The sequence below is a fragment of the Parus major genome, chromosome 1A, assembly GCF_001522545.3.
Source record: "Parus major isolate Abel chromosome 1A, Parus_major1.1, whole genome shotgun sequence".
Lineage (NCBI taxonomy): Eukaryota > Metazoa > Chordata > Aves > Passeriformes > Paridae > Parus > Parus major.
Window position 1 is genome coordinate 33,509,520 of NC_031773.1, and position 19,178 is coordinate 33,528,697.

Genomic DNA, 19,178 nt, shown 5'->3' on the forward strand with positions numbered 1-19,178 from the left:
AGCAAAGCCGGCAGTACAGGTGAGGTAATTGCCTTGAAGAAAAACCGGGAAGTGACTGAAGACTCATTGCAGTGTAACACTTCTGAAATCTTAGTGATTTTCATGTGGTTAAAGATCTCACTTCCTTGTCAGTTTTAGCATGTTAGGTAAAGAGGTTTTCTTTCCACTAATGTTCTTCTGAAATAGCCTGATTGTAATTGGTAAAATGGTAATTGTGTCGGTATCCTCAGGACCCTTTGGAGGAGTTAAGGCTTGGATTTTTTTGTCTGGAATAATCTCCCTTTTCTCCAAGACATTTTCTATTCAAGCTGGTCCAATTAGTTTAATAACTTACTCTTATTTCACAATTCAGTTCCCAATAGATTCCATAATAAAACTGCATTTTTTAGACTCCCCGATAATGTGTTCAAAGGCTTTTTTACTTTTATATTTTTTTTACTATTTCCTTTCCCTTCCTCCAGTTTGCACTTTGCTTTTTTTTTTTTTTTTAATATGTTATCCGTTCTATTCTAAGCTGCCTTTGTTGTATTTGTTTTCCATCTATTACCTATGCAGATATTCACTGATCTCAAAGTAACTTGGGAAACTATCTTTTCTGTTGTGATTTTCTTTCTGTATTTTTTTTTTCTCCTGCCCCTCTGTTGGCCTGAGTGAGAGGTGGCAACCGAAACTTTTGAATTTTAATTTCAAGCTAGGACAATTAAAAATTTGACCAAGGAAATACATTTAAGCCAAGAAATTTAAATTGGTGAGCTACAATCTAGAGCTGCTAGCCAGCAAATGTGTTTTTTATAGATGGTAGGAATTTCATACAATGTTCCTTAAATTTAGTTTATGTCATGGAACTGAAAGGCTAACAAACTTTTTTTGGCTTTGCTTTTAGCAGCATAATTCTTGTTTTTATCAGGATTTTTAAAAAATTTTTTATAATTATTACTTCAGCTCTTTTTGGAAAGTCTTTTGCCAGTGTGAGGGGGAGAAGTCCTGTTGATTCCTTTTAATTACAGGAAAAGCGAAACATCTTGGGATGTCATGTCCCTTCTTGTCCCTGTGTGGCTCTGCTATGTTCCATTAGAATGTGACAAAGGTCTGCTAAGGCCATACAGCGTGCTGTGATGCTGTTAGATGGCTGAATTTCATTATCTGGACACAGATATGTGTCAAGGCTGCAAGAGCTAATCATTCAGCATGGAGTCGGCTCTCTTGCTGTTATAAACCATAGGTAAGTCTGAGAAGGGAGCAAGCTGAAGTTCAGAGATGGTTAGCCCTCTTTTCCAGCAGGGGTTGTGTTTACTGAATACAAAAGCAGTTTTAAATAGTGGCATCTTTACAACTTAGCACTTCAGCTTGTGGGCTGGCTTTGTAACACTTCAATGAGGCAAAATCTCATGAAGCAAGAGTCATAAATTGCTAGTGTTGATTTGATGGTCTCTGATTAGTCATAGCAGTGTTAGAACATTGTTTTTTGAGGCTGTGAAAAAACTGGATCTTGCAATATCAAGTGGAGAATGGTGCTACTGAGTGGTTCCTCAGTGGTTCAGTTTTGGCTTATAAATGCATGAGCTGGCAGTTAATGAATCTATAGATCTGCTTTGTAAGATTATTTGAAATTCATGAGCAAAGAGTCCCCTCTGCCCTGTGCTTTAGTTCCTTAGAGTGCATATTTGTTGTGGCACTCACTAGTAAGACAGAGTTGTATCTGCAGTATTGAAAGCGGACAGTCTGAAACAGGATTTTTTTTTCAAGGAAGGTGAGATAATGTTTGTTTTCCTGGCAATCACTTCTTTGAATAGTTAGATAGTTAGATATTAGTTAGACCTTTTAGATGAGATATTACTCTGGGATTTGACCTTGGCTTTTTCTCATTTAAGTAAATGGCTTTTGTCTTGTGTGGCTGGAAAGTTCTCATTTTTTCCTGTTTCATTTCACTTGCACATTAGAGAGAACATCTTTGATGCAGATTTTTTTCCTATTTTGAAGAAATAGCATTTATTGAGTATTTATAATTAATAAAAGAGTATTTATAATTAAAACATTTTGCATTTTAGAGTCAGTAAGTTCCTATTTGTCAAGGGATAGGGAATGTCAAAGCTCCTGACTAGCTCTTCCACCTGTGTGTGGCAGAACAACCTGTTCTTGCTGATGTTATCAATAGTTTGAGAGACCTGGTAGAAGGCCAGCCTTGTTATGCTATTGAACTTGGTCTTTTCTGTTGTAAGGTACTTTGGCATGTCTGAAATGCATGTGCTTTGACTGTGCTGTCTGTCACCTAAAGAAATCTCTTCCTTACTGCAATCATCTCTATACACTCAAGCTTCTGCATGGGTGACATGGAATATTGATTAGAATTTGTGGTAAATAATGAAGCCACTGAAGAAACATTAAAATAATACCCTTAAAAATAAAACACTTAAACCCCAGAGGTGCTACATACCATTTTAAGGATGAGAGTTTGAAACGGGAATAAAAAATGAAGTGAAAAATATAAAATATTGATGGTAAGATTTGTTTCTATAGAAGATGTTACTTTGGGAGGGAAAAAAAAAAGTATATTTTAACACAAACTTGATCCTTACAATTTGGAGTAACAGGTCTTCCTGAAGTTGAATAACCTAGGCTGCAATACCTCCTGGCTGGCTGCAGCTGGTTTATACTTAGAACCCTGTAACTCTGCAGCTTGTGTCAATGACAACAGGTCTGTTCCAGTCGAAATGAGCTGGACCTTTGTGCACAATTTAAATGGCAAACAGTTCTTGGAGTCCTTTATGATGAAATAAGGGCCTGTAAGTAATAACTTACATTGCTTGTGTCAATGACAACAGGTCTGTTCCAGTTGAAATGAGCTGGATTTTTGTGCACAATTTAAATGGCAAACAGTTCTTGGAGTCCTTTATCATGAAATAAGGGCCTGTAAGTCATAACTTACATCAGTGTCAGTCAATGAGGTGCAGCTGGACTTCCCATTGAGCGTATATGGTGGAGCTCATGAAGTGCTGAAGTGGCTCTAGATGGAAATCAGTTATTAGTTCTCAAGCAGAAACGTATCCCTCAAGTTGCAAGGCTTTGTAGCAAACATGTATTTGTCTGTTCAGCAAGCATTACTGAACCCTGACCATGTTCTCTGTGCTGTTTTTACTCTTGAGCTGTATAGAAGGATTGTTTCCTGTGTAAAGTAACTGATATTTTAAAACTGATCTTACTACAGATAGCTGGACTTTGCTGGAAGCTTCCTGGCATCCTCTTCTAATGTCAGGAAATTATTAGTTTAGTATTTATTTTTAGTCAATACTATTTCTCTGTCCCCCATTCTTCACTCTCTGTTTAGATACCACTGAAAAGGAGGAAGCCTATTTAAATGCAGATATACATAAGGCTACATGAAAATGTTGGGAGAATTGATCAAGGTAGGTTTTTCAGGGATTGAGATGTGGTCACAACACCATAGAGTCAAGCTGAGGAGCCAGGTGATGAGAGCCTCATGTCTGGAGGAAAGAAGGGGATTTCTGCCAAAGAGTACATGCCAAACTAAGAGGCTGGAGTTCATACTTCTCCTTGGGGACCTGTGTTCTGGGTATTAGGGACAGGCTAGGTGAGAATGGACAGGGAAACAAAAGACAGTGGAAGAACTGACAGGTTTTAGACTTGGAGATCAAGCAACAGAAGTATCAAGCTTACAAAGAAATGAGAAAAATATATAGTTATATGCAGCCTGTGCCTGCAGTGTGTGTTCTACAAACATCTGTGTGTGAGCCCCCTGCCATGGCACTGCCTTGTCCTTTCACCTTTGCATTTGTTGAGTAGTCCACTGCACAGTGACACCAAAGTTGAATGTGTCACTCAGTGCAGACTCTCCCAGAGATGTCTGGACACACTGCAGTGTGAACTGCAAGCTGAGTGCAAGCTGATGACTGAGGCTGCTGACTCCACATACCCTCCAGCAGCTCTTGGCCAGGCACGTGGTTCTGTGCAGGAAGCTGTGTCCACAGAGGCCACACCGCAGGGCTTGTCCTGCCGCATAACCTCAGGAAAAGCACGTAACATCCAGGTGAGGGACTGTCTTGCATACTGCCCGTATCTGTTAAGTACTTACTGTGATCAAATGCCTGTGAAATGGATGCCACCATTTAAAAAAAAATTATGTATGATCCAACAAGTCCTCCTCTGCTGAAACAGGTGCCAGTGCAAGCATGTGATGGATACCACTGGCTTGGCAAGTACATTAAGAAAGCTCTACAGGGCAGCAAAATGTGCCCACTGTTCCATGTACCTGCATCACAGACACTCATTAGTGGTGCCCTGTCTTCCTGGTGTGCTTCCTTCCTCTCCCAGCACTGCTTATTCTTTCATTCTCCTCCTCTCCATTTAGCTGTTCATGCAAAGTGGAGACATTAAGAAGAAATGATAGCTATTTCTGTTATCATTACTTAGCAACAGAGCTGATCTCTGGACTGTGGGATGTCCATTTGAAAGGCCTTGTCCATGTTTGATTTAGAGCTGTATTCTTTGATTCAAAAGAGCCTGTCTCTGATCTTGGTCAAAATAAAGAATTTTTGCTTGTGTGGTACAGTACAAACATTTTGTATTTGACTTCTGGCCTCAAGTTAGCAATGAAATTATATCATTCTACATGAGGGTTTGGTGGGTTGAACAGGAAGAACAGGTGGGGTAAAAGAAGGTGATTGAATAATTTTCCTGTGGACTAAATTAGTAAAAGGAGAAGGGTTTTTAATTCAGGGTAGGGGGACCCTACATTCAGCCATGAAGAATGAAAGTATGAGAATCCAACACGTTTGAGGAAGGTTGCTAAGGAAAGCCAGGCCCTTTTACAGTCTCTAGCTGGTTTTGCAAAGTGATCTGTTCTGCTTCCACAATTTGTGTTCCAATTCTGCTGAGATAAGCTAGTGGGCTGCACCTATAGAATCTGTTCTCTGGTGTGCATGGGACGGGTTTGGATACAACATCAATACGTTGAGGTGCAAGGATCTATCAGTGGCACACCTCCAAATTGCTATCCCCCAGTGAAAGGCAGTCAAAATTAAGCCTGCAGCACCAACAAGCAAACAATACCTAGATTAATCTATGATGACAAAGCAATTTGGCAAATGTTTATTAGCAATATGAATTTATGTGGATTAAGACAGACAAATGAGCAAATCCTGTGCAAGGTGCTGGATTTTTAGTTTCTGCTTGCATGAATGTCCTTTCTAAACACTGGATCAAGAGGGAACAGTATCAGACAAAGACATCAGAAAAGAAACTGAAGCTGTATTAGGGTAAGTGTCCTATGCACGGTAGTACAGTGAGAAGACAGCAAACGCACCAAAGGCAGTGATTGCTCCTCGGTTCAGCGGCAGCGATTAACCTTTTGTGTTCACACGTGCTGCTGTCAAGCTGAGGGGACGTGGTTGGTGTCAGGCTCTAGGACTGAGCCTCACAGCTCTTGATGTGTAGGCTTGTCCATTTTATCATGTGTCAAGTGGGACAGAGGCACTTGCAGCTCGAGCACGAATGTCAAGGTCCTTATCTTGTTTGCATTCTGAGTGGCCACACCTGTATTTATGGAAGGCTTGCTGCAGAGGTGGGGAGCCTGCAGAGCAGGGCTGCTTGGCTGGGTTTTTTAATGAGTGCCCGTTGACAGTCTGCAAAAGTTGTCATGAATTCCGGAAACTTTATCATCATAAAATCTGTTTGTAGCCTTCAGTTACTAAGCAACAAAGGACAAAGTACATTTAACATATTAGTGGGCTGGTTTTTTAGGCAGAATAAAAGGAAGCCACAAATCAAACATTTTTAAAGCTTTATTTGGGCTTTATTTAAACTCAGTGGATTTTTAAATGGAGTTTTAAATCAGAACCTCACTTGCAGTACTTGTGAGTAGTAATGCACCAAGTGGATCTATGTAACACAGTGTCTGAACTTCAACTCAACAAACTGTTTAGACCTCAGTGTAAAAGAGTTGGAAATTATCTTCAGAACCCTTTTTCTCAGTTGCAGACTAGGGTCCTTCTTCCTCCTGCTGGAGTAATTCCCTGAAGCCTTAATGCCATGCATTCAGTGGTGTTTGCCCAGTGCTGCACTGTCATCTGCAATGGCCCTGCACGTTGTTAAGCACTCTGCATTCCTCATCATCCTTTTTCCCAGACTGGCTAAACCAGAAGCATAACGCTTTTGTTTCGCATGAGACAGGACAGATTTGATTTTCCTTTGTGTAGGACCATTGGCAGCATCACTTATTCTGAAACACTGACAATTCCCTCTGAATTTCTGTCTTTTTTTACTTTTAACCTTAGGGCAAGATGTCCATGGAGCCTTGGAAAACCCCATGGTGGATACAAGCCTGTTGGAAGAATTCATTGGTAGTGACATAGAGTTTGGAACTTTGTAAGTATTATAGCAACATGTACTTCCTGTCCTTAGCCACAGCTCTTCAATTGTTTTAACTAGTACCATGATAAAATCTGAGTTTCAGGAGGATTGTGGCTCACTTGGCACTGTTTCTTGAAGCTGCACAGGAAGACTTAGAAAAAATGAACTAAGTAATTTCAGTAATGGAAATATGGTTGTCTTCTTGCTCAACAGAACGAATGATAATGAAGTCTGTGTTGATTCACAGCTGTTGAGCTAATTGTGACATTAAATGCAGAGCTGTTACTTTAACATTCCTGTAAGTGCTAATTTACTGTTTGTATACAGAGTAAATGATAAAACTGAGACTACTGTATAATAAATTGAGAGGACAATGGAAGTTTTCCATTTGAAGGTAGTAGAGCTAATACTTAGTTCAGAGCAGAAACTGTCCATCGGTCTCTTTTGAGATTAGCTTTAAAACTATCAAAGGATAGATAGTGCAAAGGCTTATGGTTGAGGGTGGAAAATTATGTAGTATCGATCTGTTGAAGACCTAAACCCCAAATCTTTCACCTAGACAACTGTCAGATGATTGTTTCAAGGCAAAACACTATTAATAGGCACTTGCCAAGAAGTATGGCAAGAAGGGATGTTTTAAAAATAATTAAACATGGAAGTTTTCATTCTAGACAGACTCAGCAGCACATGTTTACTTAAAGTGGGCCAAACAGGCTCCTACCTGCTCTAAATCATGAATAATGAATTGATCCTCTTTGCCCACACTATAAAAATAAAGAAGAATGAAGAAGAGGTTGTATATAAATATCCTTTATTTTTAGAGTGACTAAATGTGTTTTAGGTTAACATTATTGAACTCCCATATGACAACTTTAAAATGTTATTATTTTGCTTTTATACACAAAATATAGCAAAAATGTAAATGTGAATATATATGCTATTATTTAGCTTAAGTATGTTAGATATTGTAGTTACAGTGCTACAAAGTACTTACATGCAAGAAAACCATCTGTAAAACTGTTATGGATTTGGAGGCTGAACAGGATTTTACACTACTACTACACTCCTATTTCATTATTTATGGGATTAAGAACATTTAAGAATCATTAGATCTATACAGGTCACATTATTAACTGTTTGTCTGTAGTACAGAAAATGTGTGCATAAATAGAATAAAATCTTGTAAAAGAGCATGTCAAAATATGTCAAAGGAGAAAACTATTAAAAGCCTCCATATATATATATAAAATGCAGAATCCCATAATGTCATCTGCAATGAGAAGGGTGCTGCTACCACCAAGGTCTTGGGTGTACCTTGAAATTTCCATTAAAGATCATCATTGCATCAGAAAGGCCATCAGCATTGCATTTATTCTTCTCTTACATCACAAGTGTAGCACCATGTGGTTGCCTCATCTTTTCTCACAGTAATATCTTCCACATTATTAGTGAAAAGAGAAAAGGGGTTGCCATGTCCTTTGCTAAGTAGGCATTTCATTGATATACTATGTTTGTAATGTAGAGTCATTTAAGCTACGGATTATTTCCTTTTCCTTCAAAAAGCAAAGTATCGGTTTCAGTAAATATATATATATATATATATATGGAATATATCCCTACTACCTCTGTACTTCATAAATACTTTCTCCTAGAAAGTGTCTGTCTCTCTATTTTACTGAAATAATCTATGTTAAAGCAGCAATCAAGTACCCAAGGCAACATTTGAAGCCAGAATATGAACTGAATGTGCTGAAGGGAAGGTTTAGACTTTTATGTATGTATCTTTTCAAATTTTACAAAGCTCAATTTGAATTCAGTATATATGGATCAAGTATCCCACTGGGAAAAAAAAAATAAATTAAATATTTCCTAACTATTCAAAGTTGAAAAAAAAGCTTAGAGTGTAGTCATGGTATTTAAAAGCATCAGAGAATCTATTTTGAAGTAAATTAAACAATATTCTAATGTGGAGTTTTTAAATTAATTTTTAAGGAGGAGCTGTGTGGTTGAAGCTAACCCAAAATGCAGGGTTGTGGATGTTAGAAGACCAAGAAGCAATACAATTAAGAAATGCACAAGCACATGTCAGAAGTAATAGTCTGTAACCAAAAATGAAACTGTTGTCTTTACGCTATCCAAACTCAGAAGTACAAAATCTGAAGTGGAAACTTCAGAAAGAAAATAGAAAAAAGAAATAGAAAATAGAGAAAATTTTACCATTGATGCTTGAAAATATTTGCACTGTGTGTGTGAACGTTTCTTTATTATGATTATGATTATGTGTCTCTTTAAGGAATTTTATTTTATTAGGCTTCTGTCAGAAAACTCAGCTTTGGTAAAGGAGGTGTGTCTCATTAAATTTGTCATCCTTCCTCTGCTGCAGCATTTTTAGCATAACATGCATCTTAAGACTTGTGTTTCAGATTCGACTTCAGAGCAGTGTTTGAGCTGACAATTCATAGAAATACCTGAAAGGATTGAGAATCTATTTCTTGAACCACCATCTATTCCAAATGTAACAGAGGAACCTTCTGTAGCTGCTTTAAATGACAGCAAGATGGCATAGGATTTTCTCTTCCTTAAGAGAGATGAAGATGTCACAAATTTTTAACCTTTAGTCTAGAGAGAATGGGGCTTAAATCCTTTGTGAGAACTATATGTTGAGAGTCACTGGTGTGACTGGAGGTAACTGAAGAACCACTCATGAGAAGGAGTATGAAAGTCAGCAAGTTGTGAAGGGAGGATTTGGGTGAGAAGGGATGGGGGATCAGGTTTTCCTTCCTGGCAGAGAGCACAGGACCACAAGAGATGGGCTGATGAAGTGTAGATGACATTGCTTCTGTGAGAAGGGCAGCAAACATGTTGAGCAATGCTTCATGAAGACCCTTGTCAGTAGCCTGGTGGTCCCCCCTTCACTTGCTTTCAGCATTGGTTGTTGTTATCCTCCATGTCTTGTTGCAGTAGAAATTAAAATCTCTTTTTCATCCCTAGGCAAAGCCAATTGCCAGACTCCCCACCAGACTCTGGATCAGAACCATGCTCCCCACCACAGCTACAAAGTAGGTGACATGAATTTGGCCTCTCCCAAGCTTGTAGGAAGATCTTCAGCTCCTCTTCCTTGTTCTTACTTTCTTATCTGTTTATTTCCTCCAGCCCCGCGGTATGGTGCCATGTGGCCCAGTGGGCTTCAGCCTCCCCTCCCATGCCCATCTCTTGGGGCACCCAGCAAGCTTCCCTGCAGGGTCGTGGAGACTTACTCTGACCACAGTGCCATGGGCTATCCTTGCAACTTCTCCCAAGGCTGCTGCCTGAAGACAGAAAATGCTGTGACTCCATGGAATCATTCTACATCCCCCAGCTGTTCGGGTTTTAATTATTCGTACTTCCAGCCTAATGCAACTCAGATTTCTGGGTAAATGATAAAGCTTTTATGCAAAGGGTGAGACATGCCAAAAACGATAGAACTGATTTAAGACTGGTTGTAAATCCCTGTGGGTGTCGAATTTTCCACAGGATGGCAGTGTTTAGACATTTTTGAGGTTTCTTTGAAACATCTTGATTAGGGTTTAGATTTGCAGTAGGAATGCATTTCAATTTTAAAATCAACAGAAGAAATCAACAGATTTTTAATAACTCGATTACAAAAATATTGAGGTGTTTTGCAATACCTGTTGTAGAAATCTGTGCATGAGGATTTTGTAAGTGTTCTAGCAAATGACACAAGAGAAAACAAGTTATATTAAATATCTATGTAAGCAAGTGAAGCAGTAATCATATACTATCTGCCGTATTAACCCACCAATGTGTCCTGGATGCTCAATTATTTAAAATGTTGTGGTATTTTAATATTAACTGGTAAAAAGTAAAATTATTCAAGATAAAAGCTGTGATTTTAATGCCAATGTCAGGAAACTAAGCACCTGCCACTTATGCACCGTGGAAATTTTTTAATGGGATCAGATTCTTTATTCATGAAATTAAAAAGAAATAAAAAAGTTTTGGAAGAAAAAATTTGATGATTCAGTTTTAAATACCCACCAGCAGTCTCCTTCCTCAGCAAATCATAATTTGGATGACAGTGCAGTTAAAATTAGATGAGAGGTACCTGTGTATTCTTTTGTTATGATTCTGTAGTATCTAGATTTAAACTTATAAATGACTAATGCAACGTGTGTTTATATAAAAGTATTTCTGCAGCATCAAGCAAAAAAAGGAAGCTCTCCCAATTACTAGGAGATGGGATTGATTCTCCAGTGCAGTCTCAGGATTCCAGACAAGGTGAGCAAGTGTGTGAAGAGGAAATTTAATGTTTTACACCATAAACAAGTGAATACTTGAGGAGCACAGCTCCTTCTGGCTCAGAAAAGGTAACTGTATTTATTAATAGTCTATTCTCCACTACCTGGTTTGGAGGAATTTACCTTTTTTGAAAACCAGGATTTATTTATCTTTGGCAAAGAGAGAAGAGCATTAGAGGTTCATGTTTCTGAAGGCTTTTCTGGATAGAATATTCTGCCCTTTTTCATATGTGAACCTCTGCTACAAAGATGATAATATGTTTTGCTTACTTTGCTTGGCACTAACTTGACTGGGCAAAGAAACCATTTTGGGTCAGCTGAACAGGGAATTAATGGTGTGGATGTGCAAAGAGATTGCCAGTTCCCATTATCTCCTCCACTCTGTTTTTTTTTCTACAAAGTGTATGTTTTTTCCCGCCCCTTCCCCATATTGGTTTGGTTCATTATTTATCAAGAAAAGAAAATAAGCTTATATCAATTAATACAAAAACCGTATCAGGCATGTACAGAAATGAATCAGCATCTGTGAAGTGTGAGGCTTTCTCTGAATGAACAGTTTGTAACAACCAATTTACTTGAGGAATTTTACCCATGTCTGTTAGTGAAAAATCCAAGTTGCTTGTTATTTCTTCAGAGTAAATTATTTGTCAGTATTAAATCAATCTTTTTAGAACACTTCTAATGAGTAGCAACTCGATTTAGTAGGTTGCTTTTCTTTGATATCTTTTGTTTAATCAGTGTTTCTTGATTGTGGCTAGTCCTCTGAGTCAACCAACCACTGCTGAAAAGACAAGACAAGCAGACACTTCCATATCTAAAATTGCTATTGCTGTTTTTAATACTGAAAGATACAGCTTTGAAACAAGCTCTCTTTGGGTGTCATTCTTAATAAAATCTCACTGACTCCTGCACTGGAAAAAGAACAGAGACATGGGTGAAAATGGCATGGGGGTAATTTACAAGTGAGGTGTGAATTTCTTTACTGTGGTGTTTTTATATCTATCTAATCTATCTATCTTTACTCTGCTGTAGGTCAGAACTGAGGGGTCTTGCAAATGAAGCTTGGGCCTGAAGTGATTCTGAAGGCTCTGCCTTACTGTGCTGTCACTGGCTGTGGATTGATCTTAGTTATATGCTCAATGACATATTTTCTCCTATCCTTCCTGCACTCTGTCTCTCTTATCACATTCTTCTCTGTCTTCATAAAATGTATAATATCTCAGAGAACTGGGGCTGGCCCTGTCTGTCAAAGAATTCTCTAATGTATAGGCAGAAAGCAGCAAGGAGATCAGCCAGATGCAGTGGTGAATGTGCTTGCTATTGGAAAACTGTGCCCCCTGTAGTATATCCTTCAATTCAAATCTGTAGTAGAGGGAATGGGAAACAAATGTAATTATTTTGCTTAATTGCTTCTTGCAGTGTTGCAGATGTACAGTTAAATTCTTAGCTTTCCTTCTTCCACCCTCCACCCCCACAAAAGGAAACTATTCATCCTTTTGGAGAGAATAAAAAAAGGAATTGCTACTTGTGTACTATTTTGCAAATCAAGAAAGCTGAAAATTTTATTTTCTAGAGCAAGAGAATATAACACAGTCTTGTGGAATAACTGCAAAGGATAATCTAAATATATATGCAATGCATTTGTGATTTACATGTATGTGTATTTATGTAAATATATTTATAAAAATGTCTATGCAGGATTTTTGGCTAGTTCCAAAAGAAATAATTGAATTATCACTATCTCTCTACAGCAACACTAAAGGACTGTGCTGCTGATGTGCAAGAATATGACAGTGATGGACAAAATGCAGCTTTGGAAAAATGCTGTCAAGCTCTTACATGGCAACCATATCAAATTTCTCAGTGGAACAGCTTATTTGACTCTAATTATGAAAAACTGTAAGCACTGATGTTTGCACTTGAAAAAAGATTGTTTTCTTCTGGTTTTTTTTTTCCCCTTTTTCATCTGTTGTTGTAGTTTTGTAGGAATAAATGATACATTTGGCATCCCTTGTCCTTCTTGGAAATAAGAACAGACAAGGAAGTATAAAAAGTATGATGAAACATGAACTTGCAGGTGTATCAGATAAGCTGAACTAGAAATGCTGGTTAAAATTAATGTCAGGTTTTCTGATTTCCCTTCAGGGATTTAGGGGCAAAAGAAAAGCAAGTTAAGATACCTGGTAACTTTTGTTTATTTTGTGAAATGCATTGGGGCAAGTAATTACTAAGCATATGGCACCTTTACCTTTAGTGGTCTAAAGCATTACAGGAGAGCATTAGAAGTTACCAGTATTACTTCTGGGCTCATGCAACTTAATTCTTAATAATTATAGATATGTGTGTGATGTGCAACTGTTTAGTCAAAGATTTAGAGTTTTCCTGTGCTAATCAAACTTTAAATAATTTTTTTTGGCCACATGATCTGGAAAAGATCATTCCAAGTTCACTTTACATCCCTGATTTTCTCCATTCTAATACTGAGCATATGAACCCTTTTAACAAATTCACCCTTTTCTACAACATCTGCCTAGTTTTTCAGGATTGGTGCAAAAAAATTGTCACTGCCTACATGGGACTAACACAGCACAGTAAATTTTAATGCTCCTCTCGCCCAACCTGCCAAAATATCTCATGGGAGCTGGGTACATACCAGTGTCATCCCTGGACACTGATGTTCCCTGTTTGCACCCAGGGGGTAGGGGCATTACACTCTCTACTATGTCCCACACAACCCTTCTCCTCAGGTATTGATTGACACAACAAGAGAGCAGACCTTTACACTCCTTGGGAGCTGGATGGGCCCAGAAACCTCCAGCTGAGTTTGTGATATGATTATTCACTCTAAATGGAAGTGGCTTCCAGTTCCCGTTGCACTTTCAGTCAATGACTACATGAAGGCTGTGTGCTGATGGCAGGAGATGGCTCTCTTGCCACTACCCAGTTACTTGTTGCTTCTCATACACCTAAAATTGAGGTTCCAGATGCATTTCTTTGTGAACAGAGTCTATGTGATGCTGAACAATAAAGTATCTCAATACACACTCTGTTGCCATTACTGTGGGAGGGGATTGAGGTGTTATTTACAGAGGAAGTCAGTATTGCTTTTAAGTGAGGTCAATGGCAGTGCTGTTCTTCCAAGATGCACTGTAATTGCAGCACATTGCACAGATTTTCTGAGGAGTGATCCTGTATTCTGTCGGCCTCAAGACACTCACATGCTTCTCATTGCTTAGTGTAGACGGATTGATCCCGTGCCTTCAAATCACTGCCCCATGTGAGGGGTATTTCTCAGGTTAATTATTATTTTCCATTTTTTTCATACAGTACTTGAATGTCTTAGTTATTTCATTTTCACAACAAAAATACTGTTAGCTGAGGTAGATTCATTAGAAAAGGTTACTCTACCTTTAATTCCCTTCATTGTGTCTGCTCAGCACATTCTTGGCCCTTGTGGTGGGACTCTGTCCCAAAGATGTCTGAAGACTTAAATTTTGAATAGAAAGAGGAATTTGAAGCATATTTCTACTAGGGATGCTTGTGTGACAGGGATATCTGTTGCTACCTTAAAGATATTCCAAATTGGCTGTACTGCTTGGTAAGACTTGTCATTCTTTTTGCACTAGGAACAAAATATATGTTTACTCCTATTTACTGTAAATTACATACTCAGAAAATTATAATATGAAATTGCTCTTTGAGAGCCATTGTTCCAAACACTGCAGCTTGGAGATCTGGACATTTGTAATTTTGCTTCTCAAGCTGCTTGCCTGTGTGTAGGCAAATAGTCTGAAATTGCATTAAGGATATCAGCTAATGAACTTGCTGACACCTAAATATGAAAAACTACTTCATTCCCTACTATGAAATATATTCATTTCATATATGAATAAAAAAGAATCACCCATTTTAGAAAAAAATTGAGTAAGTTTTACTTCTTTTATAATGAGGGTTTGAGATGGTAGAACCTTCATTATAATTTTAAATATGAAGTAACGCATGATTTAGTAATTTTGAAGTAGTTACAAAGTAGTTTTCTCTTTATTCCACATCCCAGGTAATCAATATTTGTTTGAAAGGGGACTTTTGTTCATAATTTATAAAACAATAATAAAATCTGTGTATTTCCTATGAAGTCTGTACATTTTGATTTTTCCAGCTAATAATGGAAGAGTAATGAAAATCCGTCTTCAGTAATTGTGTTAATGAGAGGTTCTCAGTAGCATCATACAAGATTATCATTATCAAACTGCCATTAACAAGAAAAGTCAATGTCTATATAAGAGAACCTTGCCATGTAGTTATTTCTGTCTGTTATTTCAGAATTATCCATTGCTTAAATCAGGGGACTGGAAACATTGTTGGGATGGTGAATTCACTATCTCTCATAGAAAGATCTTTTGGTACCTTCCCTTGTTTACTGTGAATTACAGAGGCAGAATACTCTTGCTCTTTGGGTGACGAATTGCGCTTTGGAGAAATAAAATACAGCTGCTTTAGCCAGAATAGGATGGACAGCTTATACTCAGGCCAGAGGGTTGATACCGATAGCTTTTCTTTTAGCTTAAGTAAAGCCCTATTGGAATCCCAGCAGCTTCTGCAGAGGCACTTGCTGTGGGAACTTGTGAACAAAGTGGGGAGTCTTGCTGGCTCATTAGCTCATTGTCTGCAGACTGCTGTTTGTAGCAGTGTTATAATGAATGATTGAATACATTAAAAGGTTGATTTGTGGTCCTAGGTGCACACAGTTCCTTTATATCTGATTTGTAAGTGATGGTTATGTAAGCCTCAGCCTCTGGTTTCCAAATATTTCGTGTTCAGACTAAAATTAGAGGACATTTTATATGTGTTTTTATTTTTACACCTTTGACAGTCTAAGAAGAAAATCCTGGTAGAACTGGTGATTATAACAATGTCTTTTAGTCCAGTTTTGTCACTAAAAATCAGATGGATTTTGGACCACATTAAAAAAAAGAGCTCAAGATGTCACTCAAGTATGTTGGTACTTAAAGTTGCTATTCCTTCTCCTTGTTTTTGTAGACCTGCTGTAGGATATCACATTGTCACAGATAAAGGATTTAACTTTTCAACAGCAGATGATGCCTTTGTGTGCCAAAAGAAGAATCATTTCCAAATCACAGTTCATATTAGAATCATTGGACATCCAAAATATGTCAAAAGTCAGCAGGGAAGGAAACCAATAGAAATGTTTTACTTGAAAGCTTATGGAATTAAGGCAAGTGTGTCTTCTCTTTGAGATTATTGCTTTTAATTGTCCATGTAAGGAGGTAAATAATTGAAGTGAACTCTTTTCTTAGTAATTTTTTGACCAAGAACATGTAGTTATCTTATGTAGGTTCTGTTCTCATCTGCATTTATGCTTGGGCATGGAATGAGCTAATAACAGTCTGGATTCAAAAAGCATTTTTTCTTTTGTAAATTAATGCACTTTGTTTTTTTTTTTTTCTCTCTCAAATTACATCTGCAGAAAGACTTGGGTCTTCAGATTAGATGTCAATTATTAATTGATCAGGAGTCAGTTCCTCTATTATTTTCTATGTCATTCCACTAGAAATGAGTGCATTTTCACTGTTTTAGGAACAATTTGCCTATTAATGTCTATTTAGATTTTTATGTGTTCTAAAATTTAATATTCTTGTAATTTTTGAGGATTATTTTTGTTTTATAGGTGGAAGCTCCAAATCAAACAATTCTTATTGAACAATCTCAATCAGATCGAAGCAAAAAAACTTTTCATCCTGTTAAGTAAGATTTCTGAGAAAATTATTCCATCTTGTTTCAATATGTATGATTTGTTTGAAATATGAAGCAGTTGTTTCTTGGAACCTCACAGTAGCTCTGAACCAGTTTTCTGATTTTTATCCAGATTTCATTGTGGTTGCACAGATAGAATCACAGTAGTAATAAATACCTGATCACACTTCAATAAGGAAAATTTTCAACAGCTTTACAGATGTGTTAAGTATGTATATTCAAAATATTTAGATTCAACTACAAACACTCTTTTACACTTCTTAGAGCTGTGTGGCAGATGCATTTCTAATCTTAAAAAATGTCAGAATGTTCCTGTCCTATGTAGGCATGAGATACATTTACAGTGCTTTTTTAAGGGGGAGTGACTCTGCTAGAAACACAGGTGCAGCATCTATCTGGAGCTCTGCCATTCTTGAGCATTTAACTCACTGGCAGAATCAATGTTTATTCTTCTGGCATAAGTTTCCTATGTTGGAGCTGCTCTGTTCTCTATAAATAATTAAATAAACTTTATAATACAAAGAGAGAAGACAGTGTCAAGTTAGGGCAGTGCTGGGATAATTGCTGCACTATGTTATCACCGAAACTGAACTTTGAGCTTGGAAGAAGAGCTTGATTTTCATTAAATTGCCTCTCTCATGACATTTTTCTTCCTTTTGTGTACTAACAAATAGATTCTGTGTATATGTACAATAATATAAATTATTTTTTGTGTGACTGTTTGGTGAACTGTAATTTTATCTATACAGACCCTTCATTTGTATTATTTATCCCTTACTAGAGGACTACCACTATGTATTTGAGACACAGGTGTCTACTGTGTGCTTCCAGACATGTCAATTAGGTGCAGATGAAAAGAAGGACAAGCAGTGAGATCTCTTAGTTTTACTGTGGAAATTCAGGCCCAATAATAAGCAAGCAGTTATTAATCCTGTCAAGCAGCAAATAGCCATCCTACTGAACACATACAGTTTTATTATATTCAGGACTGAGTACAAACAGACCAAGAAACATAAGACTCTTATTACTAAGAACAGTTTCCTACTGCTGGTGTTTTATCCTGTTTATCTCCTTGATGTAGTCACTGTTTTTAATACAATTTTAGAAACCAGGGTTACTGCATTTTTACTGGGGTTCCTCTGTTTTATCCATTTGTCAGTTTTTCTCAGAACTGTTTTAATGAGTTTGCAGAGACCTGGTTTGAGCAGATAGCTCTCCAAATACTTACTTCCCTGATCTTTTTTCCTTTTCTGTTTTAGAGTTGATCTGCCAGGGGACCAGATAACTAAAGTAACACTGGCACGGCTGCATTTCAGTGAAACAACAGCAAATAATATGAGAAAAAAGGGGAAACCTAATCCTGATCAGAGGTATTGCTACAGCTAGCTGGCCTGTAGAAGCAGAAAAGAGAATGTCTACTTTAGAATGGAGCCAATGTTTGTGAAAAATCTCTGCTACCAAATCTGTGGTTTTTTTTTCAAATTCTGTCATGCTTTTAAGCACTTGGTATGTGCTTAAAAGCTTCTTTTGCTGCAGTCACAGCATGATATGAGAATAAAACTCAAACTTCATCCTCATAGTTAGAGATAGTTTCAGGAAATCATAGCCAGAATAATGGCTGACAAAATTGGAAAGCTAAAAAAAACCAAAAAATGATAATTTTCTTCTGAGACAGGAAAGGTTTTCATCTTTGAGGCTTCATTATTTAAATTAATAAAAATTACTGAATTGTTTGCTGATTTGCAGTGATTATGGGGTTTGTAAAAGCATATTTCTTAAGAGTTAAGGAAATACTTTTATATTGTAAGAAATGCATTTAACAAACATTGTCTATTGTTTTATGTATCAATAATAACAGCTGTATTTAAAACTCTTTGTTTCTGTGAGAAAGAATTACTTCAATTATTGTCTTGATTAAATCAATTTCAAATTAGATACTTCATGCTGGTAGTTGGACTGTATGCTGTCTCTCAGGACCAGTTCTACTTACTATCTGCAAATGTCTCTGAAAAGATCATTGTGAGGGTAGGTATAGATTTGTATTACTTTCATGTAAAAGTATTTACTGTTTTGATATTCACAGGAGATTGAGGGGTCATGATTCTTGGGAATAAAAATTACCACTGAGTCAAAAAGATTGAGGAAAAAACCTACAGTTGCACATTATATGAGTATGTTATCTTTTAATTACCAGAAATTAAAAAATAAGTAGAGCAATGGAAGAGCTTTAAAAGAAAGCTTGTTATGAGTTCCAATACAAAAATATTCTGATTTTTCCAGACTATTTTTTTTTTTATTTGTGGTGAAACAATTTACTTCACTGGCTAGGAATTTTTGTGAAAGCTTTCATTAGCTAGAGTCTTCATTTTCCAAGGAGGATGAGAAGGGAAAAAAAAGTAAGGAAAGAAGGTCAAGTAGCTCAAGGAAGTTTAAGACCCATAGCTTTGCTTTTCCAGTGTGTTTCCAGGGTGCCCCACATCTCAATTTGATGAGATTAGCTCATGAGATAATCTCTGATGAGATTATATAAGTAATATAGGTTTCAAATTAACAAAAGGAAGAATAATTTCTTTTTCCCTTAACTGTTACTTTTCATTTGCCTGGTTCACAGGCCATTTTTCTTTTAGTACTCAGCTTTAGCCTGCAGTTAGACTCAGAAAAGAGGAAAAACCCAGATCTGTAGTGTAACAAGAGCTATGGAGAATTAGAGCTAGGAGAGAGAGAAAACACAGGGCCCCA

The 19,178-nt window shown here is 37.2% G+C and overlaps 1 protein-coding gene across 1 annotated transcript in view; it reads left to right on the top strand.

Annotated features, from left to right (window-relative positions):
- Nucleotides 1–3,904: 3,904 nt before the first annotated feature.
- Nucleotides 3,905–19,178, top strand: part of MYRFL (myelin regulatory factor like) — a 33,370-nt gene continuing 18,096 nt past the window's right edge. Inside the window, exons 1-10 of the mRNA XM_033514413.1 lie at nt 3,905–4,034; nt 6,291–6,381; nt 9,358–9,425; nt 9,520–9,778; nt 10,553–10,644; nt 12,416–12,563; nt 15,705–15,900; nt 16,354–16,430; nt 17,699–17,809; nt 18,374–18,464. Coding sequence (XP_033370304.1) covers nt 3,905–4,034; nt 6,291–6,381; nt 9,358–9,425; nt 9,520–9,778; nt 10,553–10,644; nt 12,416–12,563; nt 15,705–15,900; nt 16,354–16,430; nt 17,699–17,809; nt 18,374–18,464 — 1,263 coding nt within the window. The remainder of the gene's footprint in view (nt 4,035–6,290; nt 6,382–9,357; nt 9,426–9,519; nt 9,779–10,552; nt 10,645–12,415; nt 12,564–15,704; nt 15,901–16,353; nt 16,431–17,698; nt 17,810–18,373; nt 18,465–19,178) is intronic.